The sequence below is a fragment of the Euwallacea fornicatus genome, chromosome 1, assembly GCF_040115645.1.
Source record: "Euwallacea fornicatus isolate EFF26 chromosome 1, ASM4011564v1, whole genome shotgun sequence".
NCBI lineage: Eukaryota > Metazoa > Arthropoda > Insecta > Coleoptera > Curculionidae > Euwallacea > Euwallacea fornicatus.
In genome coordinates, this window is record NC_089541.1 from 4,976,803 (window position 1) to 4,994,628 (window position 17,826).

Below are 17,826 nucleotides of genomic sequence, written 5' to 3' on the forward strand. Positions count from 1 at the left end.
CAGATAATAAATAAATAAATAAATAATCTCTCTTTTCTTAACTGTTTTATTCACAATATCATCTTTACACAGTTTCTTGCTAACTTAACAACATTAATTACTCAACAATATAGGCTTTTTTTGAACACCGAAATTTATAACGCAAAATTCACGTTTCTACAATAGGAATACTGAACGATACCAGATATATACCTCTGAAACAAAAATTAAATCTTAGTGGAATGTTTCCAAAAAACATGCTCGGGATCAAAAAATTATAATAATGAGTAGAACAAATATAACAAACTTCAGCTTATATCATATACCTAGGTAAAATAGCGTGGAATCAAAATATAATATCTACAAAATGACATTAATTACCTATTATGTAATTTGTTTGGGTTAAAAACAGAAATAACTTTAGGTATAATACAATAAAACGGAGAATTGCACAAGACTTATGTTACAGGATATGAAGTATAATGGGTACTAGAAGAGGGAGTGAAAGAAATATATTTACCTATTAACGTTATCTCATACAATTGGAGACTTTAAGCCTCGATATAAACGCGTCCTACGAATCAAAATCGACGCATAGAGGAGAATTAATGACGCGAATCTCTTGGGTAAAACTCTGCAAGGATGGCGGCAGGGATACGCTTCAACATTTCCTTGGGGAAAATACGCAGCAATTGCCACCCAATATCCAGCGATTCGAATACGGTCCTGTTCTCGTAGTTTCCTTGTGCGATGAAGTTCTTTTCAAATTTCGTCAAAAATTCTAGGTAAAGAAGATCGTCTGGGGTCAAGGCTTCTTCACCCACTACGGCCTTCATAGCTTGAACGTCTTTACCAATAGCGTAGCAAGCATACTAAGACAAAACAAAAAATCAATATTGGGACTTTGATTTACATAAAAACTTACCAGCTGGTTAGAAACATCGGAATGATCTTTTCTAGTCATGCCTTCACCAATGGCAGATTTCATCAAACGTGACAGAGAAGGCAATACGTTAATTGGTGGGTAAATTTGTCTGTTGTGCAACTGCCTGTCGACATAAATTTGCCCTAAAGAAATTCATACATAAACACAAAGAAAGGTCACAAAATTAAATCTGACCTTCAGTAATATAACCAGTTAAATCAGGAATTGGATGGGTAATATCATCGTTGGGCATAGTCAAAATGGGGATCTGAGTAATGGATCCATTTCTTCCCTCAACACGTCCAGCACGTTCGTAAATGGTGGCCAAGTCCGTGTACATGTAGCCAGGGAAACCACGACGACCGGGCACTTCTTCTCTCGCAGCTGATACCTGCAAATTCACCCCTGTATTTCCAATTTTGCATATAATGACGCAAATATTTTACCTCACGCAAAGCTTCTGCGTAAGACGACATGTCGGTTAAGATCACCAACACATGCTTCTCGCACTGATAGGCCAAAAATTCGGCAGCGGTTAAAGCCAAACGGGGAGTAATGATTCTTTCAATGGTAGGATCATTAGCCAAATTCAAGAACAGACAGACGTTCTCCATGGAACCATTCTCTTCAAAATCTTGTTTAAAGAATCGGGCAGTTTCCATATTGACACCCATAGCGGCGAAAACGATAGCAAAGTTGTCTTGGTGATCGTCGAGAACAGATTTTCCAGGTAAATTTACCAGACCGGCTTGCCTACAGATTTGAGCAGCAATTTCGTTGTGAGGCAACCCAGCTGCAGAGAAAATGGGGATCTTTTGACCACGGGCAATGGAGTTCATCACGTCAATAGCAGAAATACCAGTTTGGATCATTTCCTCTGGGTAGATACGGGACCAGGGGTTGATTGGTTGACCTTGGATATCTAAGTAATCCTCAGCCAAAATTGGGGGCCCTGAAGGAAAGAAAATGGAACTTGAGGTTAAGAGGTTTGGTGTATTCATTTTGTGACAATGATTAAGTATATAACTTTTTTCCTATTCAGTATTTAAATTGTGTCCATAACATTCTTAAAAATATATGTCTTCTAGCTTTGTCTCAATTTACATTTTTAACATTTTTCTTTATTTCTCCATTTTCTGAGTTTTTTTTTTGTTAAATTATGGCTGTTTATTTAACTTAATTGTACCTATTGTTACTAGTTTGTTCCAAATTTCAATAACTTCTTGTCTTATTATCACTTCAAACTTGAATATTTTATGAATTGAATTTTTATTTTTTTTTCAGACTTGCACCTACTCTATTTTTAAATTAGCTTTACATCATTGTAGACAATACCACTCTTTCTGTATCAGGTTTACAATATATGTGAATTTAGAATAAAATGGTATAGTGTGTCTAAAGGAATAATACATATGGTCAGTAATAATCAATGTCAGCATCATCTGACTAAATTTGCAACACTAACAACAATCAGGTGATTTTAAAACAAAGGATTAATTCAAAAAGTAAATTATATAAAAATTACAAACATAAATTGGTATAGTATAAATTTAATAGGTTCTTAAAACTAACCAACACTGCACTTACCTTTATCAATAGGCTTCCCTGATCCATTAAACACACGCCCCAACATGTCTTCTGACACGGGTGTCCTCAAAATGTCTCCTGTGAACTCACAAAGTGTGTTTTTTGCATCAATACCAGATGTCCCCTCAAAGACTTGTACAACAGCCTTAGAGCCACTGACTTCCAGTACCTGACCAGACCTAAGGGTCCCATCAGCCAATTTGAGCTCCACTATTTCATTGAATTTAGGGAATTTGACATCCTCCAGAATGACCAAAGGTCCATTAACACCAGAGACGGTTTTGTATGCTGGAAAATGAAAAATTTTAATATTTTAAGGCAAGGAGTGGCAGTCATAAGAATGGTCACATGACTAATTAAGACTTCATTATATAGTTTCCTTATTAAATTTTTTTTATTAGGGAATTGACCGAGGTGTTCTAGCTCATTAAAGGGGCGAAATTCAGCCGATAAGGCCCACAAGAAAAGTTTCGTCAAGGATAAAGGGGGATTGATGCACTGGAGTACTTACTCAATCTTGGCTGCGAGACAAAATCTCTGGAAACAGCCAGGACGTGTTCCCTAGCGGCTTGGTGTTTTGTTATGGACATCTTGATGCCTTCTCCTATTACTGCCCCGCAAAATAAACTCACAAAACTTGATTATACGTTAGTAAGGAAAGAAATTCGACTGAAACGGGGAAGATGGGCTAGCTAGACAACCCAAGAGTTGATTTCACGTGACGTGTGCTTGACGTTTATCATGTGATATGATTTGAATGTTATGTTTAAGCAACAGTCAACAACGTTGACTGATGATCTGAGACCTGCGCTTTTACTGTTCGAGGAGAGAATATCCAAACTCTAACCGTTTGGTGGACTGTTCAGAAAAGGAATTTGCTGAGAGTTCAACGATTATCGGACAGATTTGAAAATTGTTTATAAATTAGGTGATGGAGTCTATTTTCCAGAATCAACTTACAAAGGCTTCGATTCCAACGCTTTAAAATAGTCACAACTCACGTTTTGGTGCTATAATAAATTTATAAAAATCCTAAAACTATCACAGTTTGCTTGCGAAACAAACCCGATATGTGACAGGAGGTAGCGACAACATACCGTTTGAAGTTGGAAAACACAATAGCGAATCGTGAACTGTGAAGTTATTATGTGACAACGTCGAAGGTAGTGCAGAAAAAAAATTAGGTTGAGATTAGCACTAATTTAAACTATTTGTTTTTTTTTCATGTGATCTAACAATTTAAAATCCAGATTCACTTTATCTTTTAGTATTCAACATTTTTAGATATATTTCTATAATCCAAGTTTGTTGAAGTCATTAATCAAAATTTTGCATACTAAGCATCTAAAAGAAAATTATTAAAACAAAACAGATCGACCAGTGGAATTCCTTTCGAATTTGTTATGTGGTCATCAATACGTCATCACATTGAAATCAATTTATGCCACTGTCAAAAATCTTCTGTAATTCCTGTCAACCCTACCAGGGTCACGTGAGGAAAAAAAAAGCTCCGTACGCGTTTTCCTTTAGCCTGCATCTCTCAAATCCCTGATTATATTTAATGTCAAAGTAACCATTAATAGATCAAAAAACTCAAAATTAACAGCTCCGTCTGCTTTAACTAAAATTCTCTTTGATTTCCACATTTCGACTAAAAATCAAAAGTTGAAAGCAAGAGATGACTAGAACTAATAAACCTATGGAGGTCTAATTCTCAATAAACGTCAAAACACAAAATTTTGATTTTCGCCATTTCAAAGCCGCTATCAAGTTTTTTTTTATCTTTTTCGATTTGATTACGCGCTTCCTACTTCTCTAGCGCCAATCGCCAGCGCCTGCTTAACTCAGTCTCTGTTTAACCGGTGGTGGAGCTTTGCGCGCAGTGCTCCGCTATTTTCGAAACCAAGTCCTAAATTTAGGCGTCTCAGCCCTTTGAAAAAAAAAATGGCGGTGTCACTTCGGGGCTTGTCCTGCAAATTTGGGGGCATCTTTTCGCCCCTTAAAATTGCCTCAACTTCCAGAACCTATTTCACTTATGTAAACGAACCAGCCCAGCCTATTAAGGGAAAGGAACCCAAGTGGTGTACTGCTGAAGAAGCCTTTCAGGACTTACAATCTAGTAAGAACCCTTAAATTTTTTTCTTCCAGTTTTAAGTAATATGATGGTATAAAATAGTGGAATATTTTTTGTACTGTTAAGTTTATCACCAATAATTAGTTTGAACTTTGATCAATTAACTTTACATCCATGTTGGGTGTTGAGTGGTGTGGATCTCTCTATTAGTCATGCCAAGGACTCTAGTTTAAGGCTTATCCTTCTCTCAATCTATTCAGTGCCCTGTTTTGTACATGTAATGAAAATTCTTTATATGATTGCAGCACTGGAGCATATTACTTGGTCTGCTTTCAATATTATGGACTTTGAACAGCTGGTAATGTGTGTATTTACAGGCAATTAAATAAATTTTAGTAGGGTTCTCAAGTTTACAAATAACCTCCAAATTCGCTGCTCAAGTGAGGAATCAATTTTAGATGAAGTTTGTGTACTCTAAAATAACTCAACAAAATACTTTGCATGCAAAACCAAAACTTGAGTAACAGTTTCACATTATTTTCCATTTTTCTAAAGAGAAGTTTTTCTCATTCAGTATTCACCATCATTCATAATATTTTATTGGCATGTTTTAGTTAGTTCCAAAGTAAAGTCTATTTAGGAGCAACCATAATTAGCAGGCAGGAGTAATAATTAATGAGTTTGAGGAGTCATATTTCAGACTATATTTGTTAGGTCTATGAATGTCACAAAGTTAGAAATATTTTCCCTATAAAAATACATAGGATGTCATGTGTGTACAAGGTCAATCAGTGAGGATTCATGAGCCCACCTATTTGTGCTTCCTTGTACTGAATGAAAAAATTGAAATAGATATTTGGTATATTGCTATGTGTAGAATTAAAAAAATTGTTTGAAAGGTGATTCAACATAACTCAAGTGAGCCACAATATAAAATATCTAATTTTGTATTGAAATATCCTGTATGTCATTCTTGTACAAAGGGGGCTTCTCTATGCCAATTTAAAAAATATAGAGTTTACCTTTTTTGTTTAAACAAGTTATGTGTTTCATAAAGATAATATGAAAGATAAAAAATTTACATTAATTTCACACTTTATGTATTGAAACTGTGGTAAATTTCTTGTATAACATTTTATCCTTATTAGAGTGAAATTGATTAGACTGCACAAAATTCCTATATTTTTAAAGTTAGCATGCAGATGTTCATTTAATACACGAATAATAGGCTGGGATTTCCATTACAAAATTCGAAATTTTATATGATATCCTTTTTGTTTTTTTTGAGTCAACTTTTTTTACAGTATTTTGAAACTATGTGAATCATACAAAATGGCTATGTTCAATTTTTCAAATAAACAGGGACTAACCTGAAAAAAGGATGTGTAGTCCCTAGAACATCGTGTATCTAATTTTAACTGATATAGAACAATAAACAGTTTGAAATCAGCAATTTATTTGCCCCTAGATAAGGAAATGTGTATCTTTATTTTGTGATGATACGACATTAAATGATAGCATTAAGGGTCTAGATAGAACCATTCTTAGGTCTGACTATCTAACACACACATACTTTCCTCTTTAAGGATTACAGTGTATGACCGTGTATATAATAATGTTTTGGACTTCACACCCCGCCACATTTTACATTTTTTGTTAGTCCCTATAACTTTTGTTTACACGTGGCCCTGTGAATGTAAACATTTAACATTAATATAAACAAAACCATTTATCTAAAATCGGCCAGGACGTACGTAAGAGTTCAAAAATCAGTTTCCAGAAACATAAATATTCTACACATTTTAATCTAGGGAATACAATGACCACGTGTTATTTATACTTGGTAGAATGCACTAATAAAAACAAATCGTTTTGCTTAAATTGTTGGACACATGGTGATAATTTCAATTTTTTGATGTGTTTTTAAACTAGAATAAATATACTGCAAATTCAGGTACTCCTTCAATAATTCCATTTTTTTCTAACGTTGAAAAGTAATTTTTAAACTCAGCCATCCTGTAGTTCTGTTATTGTCAACTTCTGAATTAGTTAGTTATTACATGTATACAGGGTTATTCACGCTATACGGCTCGGAATATTGTGGCCAAAATACGAAGTTTTCTAAAAATTTTTCTTTTGGGTTATATGGGGATCTATTATAGCTACTTTTTAAAATTATTTTCATATTATACAGGGTGTCCCAAAAGTGCTAAAAGTATCAAAGTTGTGTTTTTTTAAATGGAACCCCTTGTATATTGTTGCATTTTTGGATTCTCCGATCAAAATAAATGTGTGTTTTAATAAGGTTTACAATACCTAGCACTTACAGTTTTTGAAATAATTTAAATTTTGTAAAAATTTGGCCTAATTTTCATGTTTTAACCACTTAAGCAGTATTTAAGTTATGTAAGCGTAATTTACAGTGTAGTGTAATAATGGATCATACTTTATATCCCAATCATGAAAAACTTGCCAGCTTATACAGGGTGTGCAAAAATTAAAACTATTCAAATGAGGACTTTAAGTGGCTATAACTGGATTAATTTAAATGCAATGCCATATTTTTTAACTTACCAGGATATGTAGTTTTTAAATACCCATCGAATGGTACTAGGGTGTTCATAGCTAAGTCTTCGCGTTTTTGCAGAATGCACTAAATAATGGCTCCTTGCGCCATTTGGCGTCTTTTAGTTCAAAGTTCTAAATCACATATCAAGTATAACATAAAACGGAAACAAAATATTTATTACAGATGTTCGAAATGTCGACCGTCCATTTCCAAACACTTACAAATTCTTTTTTCAAAACCACCGCTAATTCTGGACAACATTTGCGGAGTAACAGTTTCAAACGCGTCTCTTATACGTGTTTTCATATCCTGTGGAGTTGTTGGAGGCGTATTGTAGACAATTCCTTTTATGTATCCCCACAAAAAAAAATCTAGTGGAGTTAAGTCCGGGGATCTGGGGGGCCAATTTTGAAATCCGTTTCTTCCTATCCACCTGTTTTTAAAGTTGGCATTTAAAAATTGCCGAACCTCGCGATGATAATGAGGCGGAGCCCCATCCAATTGAAGCCACATGGTAGTTCTAATATTTAAAGGGATTCTTTTGGATAAATCTTCATTTTGACTATTTGCACTCGTTATAACACACACGCCTTAATCGGTAAAAACTAAAATGATCTTGACATTAGAGAGGATTTTTAGAGTAATAGAGAGTTTATGGGATTCGGGGTAGCTTAAATACCCAATCAGGGAATCGGTACCCATAAACAGGGTCAATCCACAGTTGGTAACTTTTTAAATCCTTAAACCGTATCTTGAGACAAAGGCAAAAATTGAGAATTTACGGGGAATTGCAGCTGTAAAGATTTTGACCAAATATGGATGAATTTAGACCTTTGTCTTGATAAGGATAAAAGAGTGAAAGTTCCTTTATGCAGGGCAACCCTTACAGGAAGAAAATGGGTTCCCAACATATGGTCATCACGGACATGATCGGACGGATTGCATAGGCATAGGCGTAGCCTGAGGGTACATTACACACTCTAGAAAAAAAGTACCTTTGCAGACTAAACTAAAAAATAAACTAAATTAACTATCTGATATTTTGAAATATCATAGGCAACTAGATACATTGGAACTTTGAACTAAAAGACGCCAAATGGCGCAAGGAGCTATTATTTAGTGCATTCTGCAAAAACGCGAAGACTTAGCTATGAACATCCTAGTACCATTCGATGGGTATTTAAAAACTACATATCCTGATAAGTTAAAAAATATGGCATTGCATTTAAATTAATCCAGTTATAGCCACTTAAAGTCCTCATTTGAATAGTTTTAATTTTTGCACACCTTGTATAAGCTGGCAAGTTTTTCATGATTGGGATATAAAGTATGATCCATTATTTCACTACACTGTAAATTACGCTTACATAACTTAAATACTGCTTAAGTGGTTAAAACATGAATAGGCCAAATTTTTACAAAATTTAAATTATTTCAAAAACTGTAAGTGCTAGGTATTGTAAACCTTATTAAAACACACATTTATTTTGATCGGAGAATCCAAAAATGCAACAATATACAAGGGGTTCCATTTAAAAAAACACAACTTTGATACTTTTAGCACTTTTGGGACACCCTGTATAATATGAAAATAATTTTAAAAAGTAGCCATAATAGATCCCCATATAACCCAAAAGAAAAATTTTTAGAAAACCTCGTATTTTGGCCACAATATCCCGAGCCGTATAGCGTGAATAACCCTGTATAGTTATAAGGGTATAGTTATAAGGTAAATACGGCTCAATAGTTTTATTTTAATCCCGGCATCCTGTGGTAGAGCGCTGACATACACTGAGGTATAAATAGACAAATACGTTTTTCTACTTAAAAATGAATTACAATTATAGACCAAAAAGTACAAATGAATGAAACAAGTAACATGGATCGTAAGTGGCATTCTCTACGATGCACTTAAAAAATCGTTAGCGTATACAATTTTCCCCACCTCAAAACCTTGGTGGAACTTAAATTGTTTGGTATGAAAACTATTATTAAAAATTCGTTTTTAATTTTTATCTTTACCACCCTATAGCTTTCTTACGATCAACTTTCGAATTAAGGCAAATATAGCTAATACGTTTTATTTTAATATCAGCGAACAAATGGTAGAGTGTAGTAAAGGCCCTTTAAAGACACTCCCTGTATATTACGTATATTGCATATAATAAAAAGAAGCCAAGAAATTATGACTGAATGATTTAAAGTGTTAAACCAAAAGCCAAACTCTGGACTAACCTTATGTATAATATGTGATCATGGAGACATCTAATGTGCCAAGTTTTTTGGCAAGTAAAGAAGCAAATTGGGGTGTGAAATTGTTGGAAAATTACCTCAAAGTTTATCTGTTCTTTAAAATAATTTTGACTGACTTCGTAATGTAATTGGTATTTTTTAATTGTTTTTGGCAGTTTAAGTGTTAGTCAAGGTACTAATATTAATTAAGAATTTCATACAGAGATTTTAACTCACATCGCAAATAGTTCAAGTGCGTATCCATTAAATAAATTCTGTGAAAATGCGAATCGAAGTGTGCTGATAGCTATAAATACAAACTTATAACGTTTGTGCTTGATGACTTGTACTACACGCACGTTAATTTCAACATTCAACAACCGAGAAAAATACCTTGAAGTTGCCCCAAAACGAACCTTACAAACTTTAATATGTAATTTTTGTTTTATTTTCTTAGATCAGCTGATCACAATTAAACAAACCCAACAATTTCAATCATTCTCATTGATAGAAATATAGAGATTACTGTTGTGTAACCTGTATCAGCGGTCCTGTTTTCTATTTTCGTCTTTGCAAATCATTTATTCCCCATTCAACGTCATGCTACATTTCAATCGCGAGGCAGCTACGTTATTCAACTTGTTGATTATACGTGAAATAATATCTGGAGGGCTTAATTGCTGTCCTTATCATTGCGTTCCTGCTTGGCGGGGCAATATATTTATTGAGATATATTCGTGGTGGCGTTTCAATGCTTAATTACCGATTTATCTACTAGAATATGTTTGCTCTATCATTTATTTGCATATTTCCTAGAAATGATGTAAAATTTTCGCTTCTTTGCAGACCAGACCGTATTCGCTCAGGGCGCCGCGGCGACCCCTGTGACCCTTCTGACTGCCATGACTGAAGTTGGCAAAAAAAAGGGCTTAAAGAACGTTACTGTTTGCCACATGCATACCGAAGGACCGGCATCTTACACTGATCCTTCATGTGAAGGTATATTTAGGTAGGTCATTTACATAATACACAGAAGCTTGAATTTGTCATTCAACGATTCTGAAATTAGTGGATCTAAGTTTTCAAAGTCCAGGGTAAATTGTTTTTTGGCCGGGAATAAGGATTTCTGTTGGCAGCTTGTTTGAAAACAACTTATTTGCCAGACACGCTTGTTTATATATTTGATGTATTGATTGCGGGATTCCGTTTTTTGGAAAATAATGTTCAATATTAACACATTTTATCCTTAATGGATGTTCTGACGTAACAAGAGGATTTTTTTTAGGTCGAACTCATTTTTCATGGGAGGCAACGTAAGGAAAGCTGTCGCTGAAGGTAGGGGAGACGCAATACCCATCTTCCTCTCAGAGATCCCTGCGTTGTTTTATAAGGGCATCGTAAAGCCGGATATAGCTGTAATTCAAGTAAGAAGAGACTTAAGACATTCGTAAATTCATTGTAATCAAACACCAAGGCTGAATTCTTAGAATTTAGTTGTCATTTCACAGAATTGTTCTATTTAAGAAGTTTATGATGAATTGTAGAATGTGCTTATATTGCATAGAAATTTAAAAAATAGTAAAACATATTAAAATAAATTCCATGCCATGTATGTACATACATATATTGCTATAACGTCAATTCTTCAGTAAATATGAGAAGAATGTGTTTTGTAGGTTTCCCCACCTGATCAGCATGGCTACTGTAGTCTGGGTACCAGTGTCGATTGTGTGAGAGCAGGCATGTCTCACTCCAAAATTATAGTTGGTAAGAGGCTGTGTGCTTAAATTGAACAAATTGAAATATTTTCTAATGTGTCTGCAGCTCAAGTGAACCCTAGACTCCCACGAACCTTTGGAGATGGAATAATCCACATCAGCCACATTGACTATGCTGTTAAAGTGGATGTTGCCTTACCTACCCATGGAGGCAAGCCACCCACTCCTGTAGAGACGAGTATTGGAAAACATATTGCTGAAAATCTTGTAGATGATGGAGCCACCTTACAAATGGGTATACTTAAATGTACTACAGTATAATAAATCTGCTCTATTCCTTGCATCTAAATGATTGATGCTTCAGAATACTGTGTAATTTTGGACTTTGGAGTTGTTCGTAGATTGTTTAAAGCTAAAGCCGCCGATATAGAAATATTTGAATCTTTTACTTATGGTTTTGCAAGGCATCTTGTGCTTTTGCAATAAATTACAATAACATAGACTTGGCGAAGGTTTATGTATAGCTTTTGTATAAAACGTTTTGTTATTAGATGAATTCATACAAACGATAATGTGTTTGAAGTCTTTGCAGTGTGTACAATAATTTTTTTTTCCAGGAATCGGAAGCATTCCAGATGCAGTTCTATCGGCACTCACGAACCACAAAGACCTGGGTATTCATTCGGAAATGTTTGCCGCAGGTGTGGTAGATTTGGTAAATCGAGGGTGTATCACCAATAACAGGAAAATTATCCACAAAGGCAAGATCGTCGGCTCATTTTTGATTGGCACACAGGATTTATACGATTTCGTCGACAATAATCCTTTCATTGAAATGTTGGTGGTTGATTATGTAAATAATACGAGTAAGTTCATGGAAATTAGCTTTTTTTCGAATTCTATTCCTTATAAACAATTTTAGGTATTATTGCAAGAAATCCTAAAATGACAGCTATCAATTCATGCATCGAAGTTGATTTAACCGGACAAATTGTGTCCGACTCTATTGGAACCCGGATGTATTCTGGATTCGGAGGTCAAGTAGATTTTATTAGAGGTGCGGCCGAAGGTTTTGATGGTAAAGGAAAACCCATTATTGCCTTACCTTCCGCCACAAACAAAGGCGAGAGTAAAATTGTGCCTACTATTAAAATTGGTAAGGTTTTTTTAGTGTAGCTCTCCACTATATAGTAGATATGAAGAAAAAATTGAATTTCCATTAACGGCTTTTTGAAAAAGATGTGGCAATATTTAAGGGGATAATTGCTCAGGTTATTTTATAAAAACATGTTCCTATAAACATGAGTCCAGGAATGTATTGTTCCAACATACAGTGTTAATTTTGTTTAAATAACGGTTTTAAAAAAACGATTCAAATAACATTTCTTCCTATGTTATAAGATTTTTGTTCAAATTGGAATAAGCGATTCAGATACCTTTTAAATTTTAGTGTTTCAAATTAAATAGAAATGCACATTTGGACTGAAGCTGAGGATATAAGTAACATGCCCTTGATTATTTGTTTACTGGATTTATAAAAATTGAAAATAAGATAGACTAATACTTCAAAACGTCATATTGTCCAATAAAAATGCGTTTTTTTTTTCTTTATTTTGTTTGGGAATAATACTGTACACACACGTAGGAATTATTGAAGTGGTGGGATTGTAGACAATAACATTCACCTTTTATTAAAGGCTTGGTGGAAATCCCTTGTTAACATTTTTAGTAACAAATCTATCATCGTTTTCAGAACCTAGGGAAACGTTAATTTAAAAACTGACATTAAAGCACATGAATTGTGAATATGAAACACTCCGGAAATTTTTTTCTCGCTAAGAAATTATATTTTCTATTAAAAAAATTTAAAAACCTTCAACAGGATCTATGTTTATAATATTATCTAGAATATCTGATAGAAGAAATATTAATACATATGTGATATTAATTTGCAGGTGCTGGTGTTGTCACGACAAGAGCCCACGCCCATTATATAGTAACCGAGCATGGAATTGCCTACTTGTTCGGAAAAAACCTGAGACAAAGAGCGCACGCTCTCATCCAAATCGCACATCCAGATCACAGAGAAGCTCTGGAAAAGGCAGCTTTTGAACGCCTTAAGTGCATGCCTTCAGCATAAACTTTCGACTAGTTGCAATAACAATTGAATTTCGCCATTCAGTAATAATGAACGAAAGAAATAGGCAACCACACCAACGTTTCAGTTTTTAATTATATTGTGTTATAAGAAAATGAAACCAAAAAATGTTAGATCACTTCTAAAATGAGATTTAAACCACACTATATTGCGAACCGGGTTACAGAGATCAATTTTTTGCTTATATAGGAAATTACAATAATAATATTTTATGTTTTTAAGCAATTAGAACAAGATAGCCGAGATAAGATGCTCCAATCTCATTCCTAGAAACCTAAAAAACTTTCCACAAAACGCTAAATACAAAAATTGTAAAACTTAAGTTGATTTTTTTAATTTTTATATATATATATTTTAAGAAAAAACCTGTTTCAAAATTACGTTTAATTACCAATAGATATAAATATGAAAATTGTCATTTTTTTGAAAATACCAACAGCCAAAACAAAGATAAGTCAATTTGGTATAGTAGAACTATGAAATAACCTCTATAAGTATATTTATGAAAAAATAATAACAAATTTTAATATGAGCTTTACTATTTTTTGTATTTGGTATTTCCAAAACGTGAACTTCTGTATTTAACATTTTTTTCAAAAACCTTTTAGGTATTCAGATAGGAGCGTGAGGCGTTTTATGTCTGTCATCCTGTAGATATTTAGGTTAAGTGGTACATACCTTGTTATTGCCTCATATTTCTATGTTTTTAAAAATACACATTTGTAAAGAATGAATGATTTTTATTATTTATCGTTTAAAATGCAACCAAACTGACCAAACTCTTGTCATATTTTTTAACCTTTTTTTTTGAAGTCACAGAAATTTCGCAAACTGTAATGTTTATCACGGGAGATTGTACTCCTAATACAAAGAAAAGTTCCACATTGCAGTCTACACAAAATTAAAGCTAATTCGGACTTCCGAACTAGTGCGTACCAAATGTCATAATAAGGCCGTATTTCCCCATTCTTGTTATTTAGTTTTACTGTCATCGAAGGGAAATTCAACAGAAAAGTCTCAATCAATCTTTTTCGTTTAACCATATAGTAATTGAACGAAGTCAAATTCGATATTCGTTCGCTCACTAAATAAATTACAGATTATTTAAATTCAAGGTGTGTACCTTTAAATTTAATAATGGATAAGACCAAACAAAACTGAAATCGCCAAACTATCTGAAAGTGGAAGGTAAACGTTACTTGCTCAAAGAAGTTTACTTGTTTTAATTTTTCTTCGTCGTGTTAGATATGCTAGTGCGTTTTTCAAACATAGAGAATACAGCAAACACTTCAAGGATCTCAGTTTTGTTTTGCTTTTTTCAGGCATTTTGTTCTTTCAGGAAGACAAAATGCTCAAGTGAAACCGCACGAAGTTTTTGGGGATGATATCGCCGGACTAAGTGCACACTTTTTTGGATGCCCGAATTCATTGTTAGTAAACAGAAACAGCTACTTCGAAGTCTAATGAAGCGATGTAGTTATTTTTAGTTCAGCAGTTCAACTAAAAAAATCAGCTCTGCTACTAATTACATAATTTAATATTATTTAGTTGACATTAAAATATATTAAAAATTAAAACTCGATTCTATGTACTGAACATTGTGATTCATATGAAAGTTTTTACTCTTATCTAGTCAGTTCATATATTTTGATTAAAATAAACAGTAGTCAAATAAACTTTGGGTAAAATAACTTAAAAACCTATTCAATTCTCACTTTCTTTTCATTCAATGTCCCATTAAATTAAGAAATACTGTAATCAACAGTATTCAAATATCTATCAGAAAATCGTCTTGATGGATACCAAAGACGACTGCTTATTATAAGCGATGACACTGCAATAGAAACTCTATCTCTCATTCTTCGTAATAATATGCGGCAATAAAAATGTGAAATTCTAAGTATTGATTATATTTTTTAAATTAAGAGGTTTCTGAAGGGTCGTATTTGGCTTCCGGGGGGTCATATTTGTGGAGTTTAATCCTCCATTGTTTAATTAATCCCTCCCACGCTCGCCTTGAATATTTTCCATATTTAGGAGGGGTTTTTGGATCATCAAGTTTTCGCTCAGATCTGAAAAATCAATGACTGTGTTTTCAGGAATCATACCTACACCCTTTGCTACATGAATAAATTTAATAAAAAATACATTAAAAAAAAAACCATATTATTTGCTGATTAAGTAAGTAAAAATACATAAATATTTTGAACTTTTCTCTAAATACTTCAGTTCCATTTACATAATACTTTGGAATATTTAGTTTAGTAACTGATTCATATTAAACAGGTACATTCCATAATTTGTAAAAAAATGTCAAGATTAACAAAAATATATAAGTTAAGGAAACTTCAATTTCAAGACCTTAATGCTAGCTTTATACCTCATAATACATACTCTAACATAAAAAGTTGGCTTTATGGCAATAACTGTAAGTGTTTATACATCACATAGAATATACATAATAAAGAATGTAGGAACTTCATATCATTCTAAATTAATATACAATTCTTATGCATTATAAGGTATATTAACCTGGCATTATTCAGATTGAGGATAAGATTAACATATTATTGGAAACTTGAAGTATGTTCAGTTTTGACATTATATCAATGGGATTAGTAGTTGATAACTGATTTATAGAAATATATTTCAGAGAAGTGATGAACAACATTTAAATACCAAACAACGTTTTTGGTAATATGAAGCATATTTTTTGCATAATTTTAAGTTGCCATCAATTATATCACTCAAAATTATCTTTTGATGTGCAAAAACTAAATTACCATCAGTGTGCCTTCCAAAAACACAAACTTATAATAGGGATAAGGGCTTACCTGGGGACCATTTTTGTAAAGTTATCATAGCCAATAGTATTTTTTCCATATTCAATTTGTTTTTGCCTTCTCTGAAGCACAATAGGGTCTGATTCCATTTCAGAATTGCTACATTGCCTTGGCATTTTTTTTTGTCTACAAGGTAACAAAAAGCAGTTATGCAATATGCAATAAGATTGCAATAATTTTAATTTATAACAAGCAATAGCAATGCCAACATAAAGTGCCACTATTTACTAGTTTAAGGTTATGTGATAATCAACAAAAAACAAACCATGTCAACACCCCTTTAAATTTTAAAGATAAAATTACATGATACCATGGAGTAGTACTTATTTGATATGACAAATTAATGAAAAAAATCTCCTCTCCTACTTACATTCCACTAACAGAATTTTTTTCTTGCTTATCTACTTTAGGTCCTAGCCGGCTCATGATAGAAACTTTTTTGCCTCCTCTCTCACTATCATTAGTTTTATATGGTGATGGCCTAGTGAAAACTGTACGTTTTGCACTTCTCATTGAACTCCAGGACTGATTACCATGAGAATTATCACCAGTTTTTCCATCATTTTCAATCTTTATAGGAGTCACATCTTTAATTTTGCAGCTTTCAAATAATTCCCTATTATAAGGAGACTCATCAAACATCCTATCGATTGAATCTTCACCACTTATTACTGGAGGTGGAGGTGTATGTGGCATAATACTTTGAGCTGACACAGGCGATGATTGCTCAGATTTGATATTACAGCTTGTCTCATAGCTTTTGAATTCATCCTCTGAGCTACTATTATTTTCTTTAATCTCCCACTTTGGTGAATAAATTTTGCAATCAGTTTCTTCTTTAATCTGATGTTTTAGTTCTTCAATGAAGGAATTATCTGTATCTGGTTCTTCTTTAATGCTGTTTAGTAGTAAAGAGGAATTATTAAAGGATGAGTTATGTTTTGTATCCAAGCTGCCAGACACTTGTTTGTTTTTCCTTACTGGGAAGTCTCCACTGTCATCCCATTCGTCCTAAATTATTTGAAATCCTCAAGTTGTTGTTAAAACTGTCTTAAGTTTAATAGAGATAATAGAATTTTGTAATAGTAGTCAAAGTTGGATTACAAGAGAAATGTTCCTATTAAGAGGAATGAAGGTAATATATGGTTATGATAGGAATCATTTTTTTATGTGATAGTGTGGGCAAGTAAACTTTATTCAAGCTCTATTCATGTAAAAATACGACTAATCTTAGGAAGTGAATTTGTTAATAATTTAATACGTACGTCGTCGAATATTCTGGCGTTTTTCAAAGAAGTATTCATAGTTAATTTGTGTACAGAGTCCATTTTCTTGTAATGTTAAAATTGATTACTACAACTTTGCAAATAATTGTGCCTTCTCTAAGAAATCACAATAAACTGAAGCCGCTCGTGCTGCAAAATCCATGTATACTAGTTCTAGATGAATAATTAAAGAAAAGGGTAAAATCATAGACATAAAAAGTTAAATCGAGCAAACGCAAACAAACAGAAATCATTTCTAGGTTAATTTTTGGAATGGCGGGAAAAAATTGATTGACAATATGAATGTCATCTGTAATTTGAAAAAGTTCATTTGCGGAGTTCTTTCCAAATATAAGAATGGATGTGTTTTGATTGTTACTCGACAAGAATGTACAATTATCTTATAAATACTAAACTATATGAAAACAGGTTTTGTTATTTGTTTATTGTTCATCCCATCGTCTTTCCTTTATCCG

The 17,826-nt window shown here is 33.3% G+C and overlaps 3 protein-coding genes across 3 annotated transcripts; 1 reads left to right on the forward strand and 2 right to left on the reverse strand.

Annotated features, from left to right (window-relative positions):
* Positions 1 to 32: 32 nt before the first annotated feature.
* Vha55 (V-type proton ATPase subunit Vha55) lies at positions 33 to 3,233 on the reverse strand. Its single transcript, XM_066289789.1, has 6 exons — positions 3,003 to 3,233; positions 2,492 to 2,779; positions 1,351 to 1,856; positions 1,100 to 1,295; positions 905 to 1,047; positions 33 to 851 (listed from the first exon to the last, which is right to left on the reverse strand). The coding sequence occupies exons 1-6, from the start codon at positions 3,079 to 3,081 to the stop codon at positions 585 to 587; spliced, it is 1,479 nt and encodes a 492-aa protein (XP_066145886.1). The 5' UTR covers positions 3,082 to 3,233; the 3' UTR covers positions 33 to 584.
* An 802-nt stretch (positions 3,234 to 4,035) lies between these two features.
* Positions 4,036 to 13,972, forward strand: LOC136343212 (4-hydroxybutyrate coenzyme A transferase). The gene is made up of 8 exons (XM_066289803.1): positions 4,036 to 4,610; positions 10,213 to 10,375; positions 10,652 to 10,790; positions 11,043 to 11,133; positions 11,191 to 11,379; positions 11,702 to 11,950; positions 12,007 to 12,240; positions 13,040 to 13,972. The coding sequence occupies exons 1-8, from the start codon at positions 4,436 to 4,438 to the stop codon at positions 13,222 to 13,224; spliced, it is 1,425 nt and encodes a 474-aa protein (XP_066145900.1). The 5' UTR covers positions 4,036 to 4,435; the 3' UTR covers positions 13,225 to 13,972.
* A 784-nt stretch (positions 13,973 to 14,756) lies between these two features.
* Slbp (Stem-loop binding protein) lies at positions 14,757 to 17,615 on the reverse strand. Its single transcript, XM_066289812.1, has 4 exons — positions 17,351 to 17,615; positions 16,456 to 17,096; positions 16,077 to 16,211; positions 14,757 to 15,314 (listed from the first exon to the last, which is right to left on the reverse strand). Exons 1-4 carry the CDS (start codon positions 17,411 to 17,413, stop codon positions 15,164 to 15,166), a joined length of 990 nt encoding a protein of 329 aa, XP_066145909.1. The 5' UTR covers positions 17,414 to 17,615; the 3' UTR covers positions 14,757 to 15,163.
* Positions 17,616 to 17,826: the final 211 nt, after the last annotated feature.

What these genes read in the sequence shown, in the direction of transcription:
- Vha55 (XM_066289789.1), bottom strand. Translation starts at nt 3,081, where the DNA reads ATGTCCATAACAAAACACCAAGCCGCTAGGGAACACGTCCTGGCTGTT. An exon ending in TGTCTCGCAGCCAAGATTGA is followed by an intron (nt 2,780 to 3,002) that starts GTAAGTACTCCA and finishes TTCATTTTCCAG; the next exon opens with CATACAAAACCGTCTCTGGT. An exon ending in ACGCAGAAGCTTTGCGTGAG is followed by an intron (nt 1,296 to 1,350) that starts GTAAAATATTTG and finishes GTGAATTTGCAG; the next exon opens with GTATCAGCTGCGAGAGAAGA.
- LOC136343212 (XM_066289803.1), top strand. Translation starts at nt 4,436, where the DNA reads ATGGCGGTGTCACTTCGGGGCTTGTCCTGCAAATTTGGGGGCATCTTT. An exon ending in CTTTCAGGACTTACAATCTA is followed by an intron (nt 4,611 to 10,212) that starts GTAAGAACCCTT and finishes GCTTCTTTGCAG; the next exon opens with ACCAGACCGTATTCGCTCAG. An exon ending in CGGATATAGCTGTAATTCAA is followed by an intron (nt 10,791 to 11,042) that starts GTAAGAAGAGAC and finishes TGTGTTTTGTAG; the next exon opens with GTTTCCCCACCTGATCAGCA.
- Slbp (XM_066289812.1), bottom strand. Translation starts at nt 17,413, where the DNA reads ATGGACTCTGTACACAAATTAACTATGAATACTTCTTTGAAAAACGCC. An exon ending in ACGCCAGAATATTCGACGAC is followed by an intron (nt 17,097 to 17,350) that starts GTACGTATTAAA and finishes CAAATAATTTAG; the next exon opens with GACGAATGGGATGACAGTGG. An exon ending in TTTACAAAAATGGTCCCCAG is followed by an intron (nt 15,315 to 16,076) that starts GTAAGCCCTTAT and finishes TTGATTTTTCAG; the next exon opens with ATCTGAGCGAAAACTTGATG.